The 12,199-nt window shown below is 41.9% G+C and overlaps 3 protein-coding genes across 3 annotated transcripts in view; 2 read left to right on the plus strand and 1 right to left on the minus strand.

The window, feature by feature from the left end:
• Window positions 1–12,199, plus strand: part of LOC115749848 — a 469,397-nt gene that overhangs the window by 70,451 nt on the left and 386,747 nt on the right. The gene's annotated exons all lie outside the window — the stretch shown is intronic.
• On the minus strand, window positions 201–5,853 carry LOC115752142 (SEC12-like protein 1). The gene is made up of 10 exons (XM_030690194.2): window positions 5,582–5,853; window positions 5,388–5,488; window positions 3,485–3,617; window positions 3,290–3,381; window positions 2,999–3,098; window positions 2,844–2,916; window positions 2,483–2,603; window positions 1,337–1,456; window positions 760–830; window positions 201–646 (listed from the first exon to the last, which is right to left on the minus strand). Exons 1-10 carry the CDS (start codon window positions 5,738–5,740, stop codon window positions 441–443), a joined length of 1,176 nt encoding a protein of 391 aa, XP_030546054.1. The 5' UTR covers window positions 5,741–5,853; the 3' UTR covers window positions 201–440.
• On the plus strand, window positions 6,808–9,111 carry LOC115752153 (probable phytol kinase 1, chloroplastic). The gene is made up of 6 exons (XM_030690206.2): window positions 6,808–7,188; window positions 7,904–7,971; window positions 8,073–8,204; window positions 8,327–8,442; window positions 8,515–8,629; window positions 8,724–9,111. Exons 1-6 carry the CDS (start codon window positions 6,886–6,888, stop codon window positions 8,908–8,910), a joined length of 921 nt encoding a protein of 306 aa, XP_030546066.2. The 5' UTR covers window positions 6,808–6,885; the 3' UTR covers window positions 8,911–9,111.

Genomic DNA, 12,199 nt, shown 5'->3' on the forward strand with positions numbered 1-12,199 from the left:
TCGTTCAAATTCAATTTTCAATTTAGATAACTGAAATAACCATTCTTTTCTTTCAATTTGGGTTCCTATATCCCATTTCCGACCTTACCGTGGTATAAGTGTTTAGATTTGTAACTAGCAACTGATGGTTATAGTCCCCCGAGGATGCTAGCCTTATCGCGGTATCTCCAAAATGCAGGCGGGAAAAGAGTGCCCATTTGCTACTTGCTAAGGACAAAATCAAAATTCGTCGCTTTCAAATAGCTGGATTAGTTCGACTTCGATGAGACTTTTACAATGAAAGCAATGATGTCAGTCCCATGTCGCTTGTTCACGCCCAAACGGACATTTTGTTCCAAAAAGACCTAATAAAAAAAACTGCGAGAGTGTAACAATAATCAAAATCGTATTTTTCAATCCACTGCTGCTGCTGCTGCTGGAGGCTTGCAGCACGACGTCGCTCACATATCTAATGGCCCAAATTCACCCCACATATTTTGATCATCAGCAGACTTGGGATCTCCCAGAACACTGTCGATCTTAGATCTTACAGGTTGATCCTTCCCGAGAGGGAAACTCCAGAACGAGTCGGAGTTCTCGTAGAAGATGTAGAATGCAACAAGAGATGCCAAAAACATACCCAAAAGTAGTAGATACACTTGCCATGCTGCACATGGAAACGAATAAGAAAAAGGAGAGACTGGTTAGCTTTACGTTTCCACCTGCCTAGGCTTTGCATGCATCTATACCTCAATGAGAGAGAAAGAGAGAGAGAGACACCTTTCCAATCAGCAGGAACGCTTAACTTGGTCACTAACACACCCCACTCATCAGAAGTCGTAAGCACAACCCTGAAAAGGTTCATCCCACGAACCAAATGAATTAAGACTGAATATACATACTTAGCTGTGTTACGGTGCAGCCAAATACTATTTCAACATTTCAGATATAAAGACAAAAGGACATGGATATTTACTGTTCTGAATTTCACATCGCGCTAGTATAACTCAAATCTGTCTCAAAAGTTATTACACTGTACAACATTCAGCAATTAACTGAGTGGCATATCACTGAATATCTGCAAGCAAATATGAAGCTCGTTCCTTATTCAAGACAATAAGAAATGTAGAGATGCAGCTGCTGACCTATCAAGCATCAGTAACATACAATGTTCAATTACCCAATCCACCAAACAATTGCATTGAGTTCTAACCTAAAGCATCTATTCTTCCTCTGAGTGAAACACTTCTCATCTCGAGTATTAAGGGAATTAATCTCTTCAGTAGAGAATGGAGAAAAACAAATAAAACCGGTAAGCATTCACTCCTACATCTTAAAGAGGCTTTAAGGAGCTTACCTTTCACTAGGGCAGAATTCTAGTGATGTAAGGGAGGTTCCCAGGTGTAGCCTCTTGCTCCAATGGCTAACCTCCATTTTCTTCACTTCAATAACGCACATATCACCATCTTTGCTTCCCCTATAAATTCAGGAAGACATTTCACTAATTTCACCTTTTACAAAGAAGATTATGGGTCTACTCGTCATCACAAAATACTGTGATTCCGCAATTTGCCATGATCACCACTAAACTTTTCAAAAGCTTTCAAAGCTAACTATCCCTCTTAAAGATGTTGCTGATCAAACACTATCCAGTTTCTCAAGACACCACATGCGCATGGTTTGGGGTTCAGGTGTTCATTGAAACAAAATGTAAATGCAGGTATCCAAGTGGCAATTAATTACACCTAAGTATCTGATAATGGTGAACAAAAGTAGATGTAAAAACTAAATGGTTGTTTGGGTAATGTAACTACAGTTAACTATGCCCACTGTACTTTATTCAAGAATGTGCAAGTGACTTTCAATTTATGGTTTATGAAAGGGTGATAGAATATTAAGAGTTAAACCACGCCTTTCATCAAACAGTTTAAGCCTTTATAACAGTTGGCAATCGTCCCATAAAATCTCACAAGGTATTAGAGCAGGAGGTCAAAAGTTCGAATCTTTTCGGGCACCTATTTGCCTCCTTAGTTATATATTTTCACGCTTGGTACTAGGCAAAAAGACCAGACTAAGGGTGGGGGGAATGATAGAATAATTAAATGTTGATAATGGTTCCACAAAATCTCACAAGATGTATTAAGAATTCTTGAATGTTTAAATCAAGGTCCTGTCAGGTATAATGCCATTGACACTGCCTTGAATATTTGGTGACAATAAGTAGTGTGTGTGCAGTTAACACTTTACATCTCCTGTAAATGGTGTGATCAAGTATTCAATATTTATCAGGAGAAGCGCACCAACAATTCGTCTCTGTATTACACATGAACTACACAGAACCAAGTACTTGCGTGTGCTTGGTGAGCATATACTCAAAAGCCTACACTCTTTGCTTCTCATCTCCCCTCAAACCACGCAAAGGGGAAAAAATAGAAAACAAAAAAACAAGGCACCACACATATCTATTAATGCAGCCAGGCAAAGCAAGATTCAAATTCCTTACTGAGCAAGATATTTTCCATCCAAACTGATGGACATTACAACAGCAGGCTTTCTGAGGAGTCGTTTGTGCCCAATCTTGTTCCATGTACTTATGTCCCAGACAGCAGTAACAGCTTTATCACCTGCTCAATGAAGATAAAATATCCAAGTACAGACAAAATAAATTATCAATCACCTGCCATAACAAACTAGCAGAGAAAAAAAAAGGAATGTAACATCAGCATGACCACCCTTCCCATAATTGCTTTGACACCACTTACTCATGGTATAAAAACAACTAAGCCTTTAAGTGCTAAATGGCATCTGATGACCAAATCTGGAATCGGCAGGATATTTTGTCTAAGAGAAACAAACTAATGCACCTTTTTGAACAGTACAGAATAGAAAGGGTTTAGTCCCATCCTTAGAGAACCGACACAGTTCAATCTTCTCGTCCTGTGCAAAAATATTCAACAGAATTAACAAAGGACCAACAGTGCAAATTAAAAACAAGGACCTTCAAATTAATAAGTCATACAGGTCTGCGATTCAAAGTAGTGCAAGGCAAACCATCTTCGGCCTTCCATATTCTAGCCGATCCATCAGTAGATGTTGAAGCCAAAAATTCTGAATCTAGACTGTTGCGCAACAAAGGGAGAAGAGGATTCATATCATGGAAAGTAGGCAATTAATCCGAAGATATCAAACTTCCAATTTCCTATAGGCATACTGGTGTGGATTATTTTTAGCATTCTATATAAAAGTTATAAAACGAACCAAAGTGTCCCCCTTCAAAACAAGACTATCAAGCAAATGAGCCAGGTTCTACCTAAAATCCAGGTCTCTAATGCTTTTGTGTGCTTTTGGTTCATCGAGAATAATGCGCAGACTAGGCCATTCCAGGATTCTTAGACGACCATCCTGCAGATGATAAAGATAAGGAAAAGATATCAAGCCCCAGGGTAGATATGATATTCCACTAGCCATATCCATCAATATCATCGATAGATTAGCAAATGCTCACCACTCCACCAGTGGCAAATCTAGATCCATCAACACTAAAGGCCATGCACTTTTGAGGACCAATCCCTCTAAGAGTAGGAAGCTCCTTGATCAGCAGCTTCAAATCTGATTCTTGAGCAGATAATTCAAATGATCTGCATGTCATAGGATTAGTTGTATAACTTAAGTAAGTGAGTTAAGCTATTGATATATTATAAGCATTTAGAAAGACAGGCCAGTTGAGCCTTCTCTGACCTCAAAACCCAAAAGGGTCGCATTCAAAAATAAAATAAAATAAAATTATGTGTAATTGTGAGCGTCAAGATCTCTCCAGAAGTCTTTACCAAAAAAAAAAAAAAAAAGATCTCTCCATAAGCTCCTATAACCAAATTGCAGGCCACAGGAATTTATATATCCGCTAAAATACATAATGAGATGGTGCTCTGTGCATAAAACGATAAATTTACACTTATTAACTCTTCCTGGCACACTACAACTGCACTTTCCTGCACTGTAGAGGAAACATGGTAATTGTTTAAGTAATCCAGTGTATGAGGACGTAACTGTTCGAGTCATGTGGCTAACTGGTGCAACGATCATGTTTTCTCCCCATAAGCAAGGTGGCGACCTTTTTACAAGAAATTGATTATATAATAGGTGCAATGGAGAGCAATGTAAACATCCTTGGCCAAAATTTTAAGACAAACATCCATAGTGAGGAGAACCTTTGTGGCTATCAAAGTTGACATATATGGCTGAGATATTGACATTTATAAAGCCTCTTGTATACCCAAAAGATGACAGAGGGAACCAAAAAATCCTATTGTCAATATCTAATGAATAGAAAAAAAGATGCCTCAAAATGTAAATTTAAATTGAACTGAACCTGCCACAAGTAGGCAAATCAGACTTCAGAAAGGTCTCACCGTTGGACTGTCATAAAAATAAATGACTGAGAAAGCATTCCACCAAAGAAAAAGAAATAAGCCTGCATGAAGCCAACCCCCAGCCACTGCAAGCACTGTTCAAAATGAGGGGAAATTTTGAAGGAAAAGGATAATCCTCTGATTCCGTTGTAATTGTATGATTTGGTTCCGAACCGGGATTCTTTCTATCGCTACTAATGGTCATGGACGAGACCAAGGTTTGGTTTTCAATCCAAGGAAGTTAACCTTCAGAAAAGCCAATTGGCTGCCTCTCTTAAAATACAGGATTCGGCACAGACGTGGTATGTTCTTAATCTGATAGAAATTGATTAGACCGCCCTCCTTCCCCTCTTCCTTCTGGGTGAATAATGGCTAGCTAGTAGTGTCGTTAGTCAGTGCGCTACTTCAATGGAAAGGGGGAATCGCCCTTTCACAGCCGCTCCTCTACAACCACCTTTCGCCCTCATCACTCTAACATGATAAAGAACTGGATCATTTTGGTCACCATTTGTATGGTGGAACATAACCTGTACTTCCAATCTTAAGAAGGAAAGCAGATTCAGGAAAAAGACCGGCAAATGCACAGGGACGATCCATCTAGACAGTCAGTAAGGTTCCCAACTCCCAAAAACGTGCCACCTCACTTCACAGGGAATCTTTTACATAAGTCATCCTTTCCAATGATGGCTAATAACGAGGTTTTTCACGACATTCAAGCACAAAACGAGCAAACGAGGGAATTTAGCCCAACAAGATTTGAACTATCACATGTGTTTCAAAAGGAAATATTGGAGGGAATTAACAGTTCAAACGAGCATGACCATGAGTTAAACCCAAGAAGAATTTGAACCGTTTGAATAAGCTTTCACAAGTCAGATAAGTGCGACATTCGAGCGCCGGGTCGAGTGCACCAAAAGTGAACAGAGCTCTGCAACTATAAAATCGCGGGAAACTAGAAAAAGGAAAATCACGACAGAATCTGCCAACAACGAGACTCACAAGCAACTACCCGAGCTCGCGAAGCACACGATATCCTCTCCGTTGGGGTGAACCGTGATCGCCAACGGATCGCCTTCGATTTCCTCGATCACATGAGCAACCTAAAAAGCAGGCCACGGCATCGGCACACCAGTAAAAACATGAGAAACAGCGATCAGAATGAGACTTGGACGCTAGCGGAAAACGAGACGAACCAGCGGGGAGGAGGAGAGGGAAGTGGACTTGGGATCGAAGGCGAAGATCTCGAGCGAGGACGGCGAGGAGTAGCCGCTGCGCCGCGACTTCCCCAGCACCACGAGGTTTGCGTTCTCCGGGCGGCGGATCCACGACCCGCACGTCACCGTCCCTTCCATGGCCGACTCAAGCTTCGAAGCAGGAGGAGGAGGAGGAGGAAAATAATTCGCGGAGAAACCCAAATGGCAGTTGCTCTGACTCTGGTAAATCGGTACGCGTACATGAGATCGTCCACATGAACCTTGAACGGCGCCGTTTTGCGGACCTTGTGCTACTTAGGGTCAACGGTTTGCGGGATGCAAGAATGAGTGGCGGGCACCACCGAGGAAGTGGGAAGAGGGAAACGACGTGCCGTTTTTGGTTGAAAAGATATCCGAACGGGATATTCGGTTGATTTATCCGCCGGAAGACTTGGTATTTAGTGGCATAAATACCGTATAAATTAAATTAAGTAATTTTCACAATTAGCTAACGATCTAATTGATTTTTCAGAGATGCTAAACGCATAAGGAAAACAGGTTCCTACCAATTGGCATAAAGCAAACATTGCTTCAACTAATTTGACTCTAATTAACACGATCATTTTTTGCGTGTTAGCCTAATTTGACGATGGGGCTGTGAGCCATGTCTCTTCCTAAATCTTAATTTGATAGTGTGTATTGTAGTTCAACCAATGTATATGACAAATACTTTCTATTTTACATAAAGGGATTCATCTAACATGCCTAATCAACGTGAAATCCCTTAATGCATCTATCCGTACGTATCATGCTATTCTAAGATTAGATCGTTTGCTTTCAGCGTTCGAATCGTCCAAATTTGACCTTGCGGGTGGCTTATTTGATGAAGCATTATCTCGAACGTTATTTTCTGTGATTTATGAATAAATGCATTGGCATTCGATCTCGGCATTTTAATATTACGTACTTCAAATGGGTAGACCGGATGTTATGACGCCAGTGCTCATGAAAAATTGTGGGTCATGTATGATTTATTTAGCTCGGCGAATTTGGGCTAATTCTACAATCCATTGGACTAGATCCATATAAACAAGTGGGTATGAGGGCTCAAATAGATCCGATCCGGTGGACCGGGATCCAGGCCATTTTCTTCACCGTCAATGGGTTCGGTCCGTATTTCGAAAGACGGAAAATGGAGCGACCCGAACAGCGAGTAACCCACCCGACCAAAACGACGCCACTCGGCCTTGTCTCTCGGTCACTCAGAGCCGTGGCCTCACTCTCGTCCACCGGGGCAGAGAAGGATGAGCCTCTCGTCCCTCGCCATCTCTAACCACCACCGCGCCTCCATCTCCGCCTTGCGACGCCGCCATTTGGCCGTCCCCAGGCCTCCCTCTCCTGATCACTTCTCCTCGTCCGTGCATTTCCCAACCGCGGTCGGAGCAAAGCCTCATGGCCCGTCCCGGAAATCGCTCCGCCGGTGCATCCTCGGCTCCGGCGGCGGAGCTCTCGCGCAGGACGCCGGAGCCACCGCGGCAGTGCTCGCTGGAGCTTACTCTCTCGTCTTCACGTTCGACAAGCTCACCCAGCGAAACCTCATCCAACAGGCCTGCCTCTCTCTCTCTCTCTCTCTCAATGCATGTGTAAGGAAAATGCAGGATGAATTCTTCCGGCGTTTCATGGTTCCTCATGTATGGTCCATCTATTAGTGCGCTGTGTCTTGATTTCTGCAAGAACTCGGGCAGTTGTGTCGTACGCTCAGAGATTGGAATTGATTATCGGGACCTAGGATTTGGATATCGCCGATCCCATGTTTAAGGAAAAATAGCTTAAGAGCGTGAAAATGATGGAGATATTGTCCCCATGAATGGCTTCATGTGAATGAAAGTCACCGACATTTTCCCTTAGTTGTTTCTTTCTCGTCTGTCCAAAATTTGGAAGAGAAAGTCCGGTATCCTCTCTTTGATGGACGGCCGAGATATATTTATCTATGATCCAACGGCTGCTGATCTTCAGAGGGATGATTCCCAGAGGGTGTGAACCCCTCCCACATGTCTCTGCTTGCTCTGTCCTCATGGTTTGTAGCTGCTTGCACTAGCTGCAATTGTAAATCCATGAGTTGTTTCTATCAAATCCCCTGTAAAAATGTCACCTTTCATGTAACGCTCAACAATATGCAGCAGTGTATGAGTCGTGGTAGTGTAGCTTAGAAGATCATGTTCTGCCTCAAAATCACATTCGAGCGATTGAGAACCCCGTTTCTTACTCTCTTTCAAGAATGATCTTTCTCTTTGACTTTGTTGAACTTTTGAACTGAAGCAGAGTCTGAGCAGAAAATTGGTCCACATATTGTCCGGGTTGCTTTTCATGGCCTCATGGCCTATCTTCAGGTAATCCTCTTGTTTACAAAGCCACACTAAATTGATTCTACTGTGTACACATGATGAAAGCTTTAAAATGCTTCAGCTGATAACTTTAATTCTGAGAATAGCAACTCCATGGCGGCTCGCTACTTTGCTTCTTTGGTGCCCCTAACGAATTGCTTAAGGCTCGTCGTTAATGGGTTCTCATTGGCTACTGATGAAGGACTTGTGAAGTCCGTCACCCGAGAAGGAAATCCACAGTAAATTTTCTCTCACTCATTTTGTGTTCATGATTCTCTTATCCCCCTCTGGATAAGTGAATTCATTATCATTTTATCAGCGATCCTGCCTTAGCTTCTTTTCTGTCATCTGTGCCTCTCAGGGAATTGTTAAGAGGCCCATTATACTATGTTTTGATACTGATTTTATGCGCTATTGTCTACTGGCGCGAATCCCCAACGGGGGTGATCTCATTGGCGATGATGTGTGGTGGGGATGGTAAACATTTCTCTTGATGACAGGAGATTTCATTATTCTTTGGATTGCTTGGTTCTAACATTGCCTATGCAGGTATTGCTGATATAATTGGGAGGAGATTTGGATCCCAAAAGCTTCCTTATAACCGAAAAAAGAGTTGGGCCGGTAGTGTATCCATGTTCATATGCGGTTGTGTAATATCGATGGGGTGTGTTGGCAATGCACTTTGGCTTTCGATGTCACTTCATTCTGTCTATATCCATCTTGAATCTGACGATGGAACATTTGCCCTCACAATGTAGGATGCTCCATTACTTCTCATCTCTTGGGTATTTCCAGTTGGACTGGACAATGACATTGCAGCGGGTCGCATTGATCTCTTTGGTGGCGACGGTAGTGGAGTCTCTTCCAATCACAGAGGTGCTCGACGACAACATATCTGTTCCTTTGTCAAGCATGCTAATGGCATTCTGGAGTTTTGGGTATTAGTTTCTCTTCCTGCTTTCGTTTCTTCAATGCGAATCTGAAGTGCACTCAAGGTCTCTGTGCAACTGTTTCGAGAGGAAGGAGACCTGGTTAATGGGCTGAACATGTCGGACCAGGCCCATATGAAATGTAGTAAACCGGTAATCGAACCTGTTCCCCTTTGCTTGGGCCGTTCAGTGTAGAATTAGATGTCATGGTCAAGCCCCCATATGTTTGAAACAATTCGGAATATGGAACAGAGAAGGATTGAAGCTACGGATCAAACATGGTCCAACTAAACTCACACCACTTCTTCTTAGAAGGGTGATGCAATTGTCACAAATACTTGGTTCGAGCTCATCGCTTCGGTACAAATACTTGGTCGAGCAACTACGCAGTAGTGGATCAAACTCGAGTTCCAAATCCATTTGAAAGAAAACCTGACATGGTGTCTGTCAAATCGTGACTGCGGATGCATCCTACGCTCCTCCATCTCTGGGTTGTGTTACCACGGTCATATCAATATTCTCTTGCCAAAGCATCGTTCTCCTTTGATAATCTGTTCAGTGTGGTGGCATCGTGGCTCATATGCCAGATGCAGGTATAAGAAAAAAAGCAATGATTTATGTTTTTCAAATTATTCATTTTTCGCTAAACAAACGGAACCTAAATTTTACAGCGCGACCTCAGTACATGCATGTTCTTCTAGAAGTCAGTACATGTGTGGTTGACTTAATTTGCAAAACCAGAGCGAGGGCGGCTTTCATACGACATTGCAAGTCCATTCGCCATCGCCATCATCGTCGATTTTTTCAGCATGGTAGATGACATTGAATCGGAACCACTTGCTTAAACTTAAAGAGAGGAATATCCCAAGAATAGGCAAAGAGAGGAAACGGAGAGCCAAAGCTTAAATCTGGAAGATACGCACCCGACCAGACGAGGCATTCTCCAGGCAGGAAATTCTCAGATGAGCTCGGCCAGGTCCCTTCTTCTTTTTCTTGCCCCACTTCCCCATTTTTGTATGCTTTGTTCGAGTCGTCATGTGGCGACGGCCCTTCGGATCGTGTCCGAAACGGACGACGTCCACACATCGGTCAGACAATGCTAAGACTTGTCTACTCGAGCCACCCACCGCACGTCACGTTAATTTAAGAAATCTCTTTATCTTCGCAATTTAGAAATTGTGGGTGGTTAGGTACCAATTAATTTGAGAGGGCAATGCAGTGGTTCAAGGTCAAGCAATGAATAAAGCCTTCCTCGAACGAGATGAAATTATCGACAAGCTCGATATACGATATAAAAAGCCCACCGTATCGACGTTCGGGAGAAAGAGAAAAAGAGAGATGCCGTGATCTTTTGGAAATGCCGTTTGTGAAGAGACGAATTATCGACAAAGCTCGATGTGTGCTATAGAAAATCCGATCGATGTGTCGCCGTCCTTAGATGATGCAGGTTAGATATTGCAACTAGATGTTGGTGTATTGCATGGAAATATACGGGTGGACGCAGCTCTATGAACGAAGCTTAGCCGAAACTATCAAAGTCAATTACCTCTTCTGAATTGTTAGATCGTGGTTTGTTTCTTTGTTTTTTTTATTGATCTTTCGCCATCGGCTGTAGTTGTTCAAAACAACTAGGTCATTGACTTTATAAAACACCAAAGACATATAGAGAGCTCACAAAACTAGGTCGATCGACCCTTTCGAGCTGACTTATTCATGTACTCGAAATACTTCACGGCTAAGGTACTCGCGAAACCGCCGGTCAATCGTCAAATTATGTTCTCGGGAACAAAGAACCATGACAAATTAACAAAAGAGAAAAAGCGAATAAAATAAGCAAGCTAGACATCGACCCTTGAGAAGAGCAATTACATGTATAAATTGCTAGAAATTGTGATCTAATTAGCATCCTCTTCGTGCTTACGCTTCCAATGTCATTTCTTATTCGGACCGGGTTCCTTAGAGGTTTCCCTTGATTCCAGTTCAAGTAATCGTATTTTTCTTTTCTTTTCTTTTCTTTTATGTGGACATACCCACAAACACATACATAATAATATGTGACGGGTACAGAAAACTGGCAAATAAATATGACTAATCTCATTCCAAAGGAGGAATCAACTAATTGAAGCATATCATCCTGAAAGTGCATGGTAACAACATCTATAATAATTTTTGACTCCGTTTGTTTCGCAGAAAATAAGTAGTTTAAAAAATATTTTTCCAAAAATGATTGCACGTATCGCTCTTGAAAAATTAGTCAATGGAAAATATTTCCATCATCGATAATAATTTGTGTCTAAACATTTGCGTTGACGATCAAAACATTTTTTTGCTCATTTATTTTCTGTAAGGTACATAAACGATCATTTTTCAGGAAATATTTTTTGCGAACCAAACGGATACAAGTTCAAGTAGCCCGTTGCATGACAACCCCATATATGCTTTGTCGGCCACAGCATAGGCAAAATTGCACAAACCACTTCGGATGGATCAAGGCCAGGCTGTTACCCAAATCTCTCATCTTCATCTATTTTTTTTTTTTTGGGCACATGATTTTAGTGTTTAATTAAGTATAATATCTTCAGTGCTTTTCAAAGCTTCTGATCTGCCTTGGCACTCGAATGACTTCAAATTGAATAGATAAGAGAGATTATTATAGAACAAAAGAAGTTGCATTTCCCTTTTGCCCTTGTGCTTTCCTGTGCAAAAGCTACAAAAGGAGTAGGTAAAGCTAAGGTCTCTTGGCTAAGTCTAAGCCAACCAAATTGGATCGCACTATCATTTATTGTATTCTAATTTTTCCATTTTGATCTTCCCTACCCAAATCCTGGAACATCACCCAGAAAGGGATAAAGTCCAAATGCTGACCTCGTGAATTTGATTAGAAGTTATGAGACCGACCGGCAGATGCAAGCGACTTGAGGAAGGCAACTCTTTGTGAGTTCCGTGGTTACGAAGTACCCAGAGATCATTGCAACTTGAGACCGGCTTCGCCTGTATCCAAACGGGGGCGGGCTGCAAATCTTGAGACTTATTTTATGTCGATCCGAGGCCGACTCTCAAGCTCCCCCAAATTCCTACCGTATTATCTTTTCTTTCCCTGGTACGAGGGAAACGCGAGAAAGATTTACATAAGCTTAGGGTGCGCATTGCAATACTTCTGCTCTAAAAATCAACTTCTAATGAGAAGTTAATTTTTCCACTTCTACTTCTGAGCAAAAGCTGATTTTGCTACTTTTGGAGAGAAGTAAATTTTTTTTTTTTACTTCTTCAAGTGGCTCTAAAAGTTATGTTATCAAACGGCACTT

Source organism: Rhodamnia argentea, chromosome 5 (assembly GCF_020921035.1).
Source record: "Rhodamnia argentea isolate NSW1041297 chromosome 5, ASM2092103v1, whole genome shotgun sequence".
Taxonomy (NCBI): domain Eukaryota; kingdom Viridiplantae; phylum Streptophyta; class Magnoliopsida; order Myrtales; family Myrtaceae; genus Rhodamnia; species Rhodamnia argentea.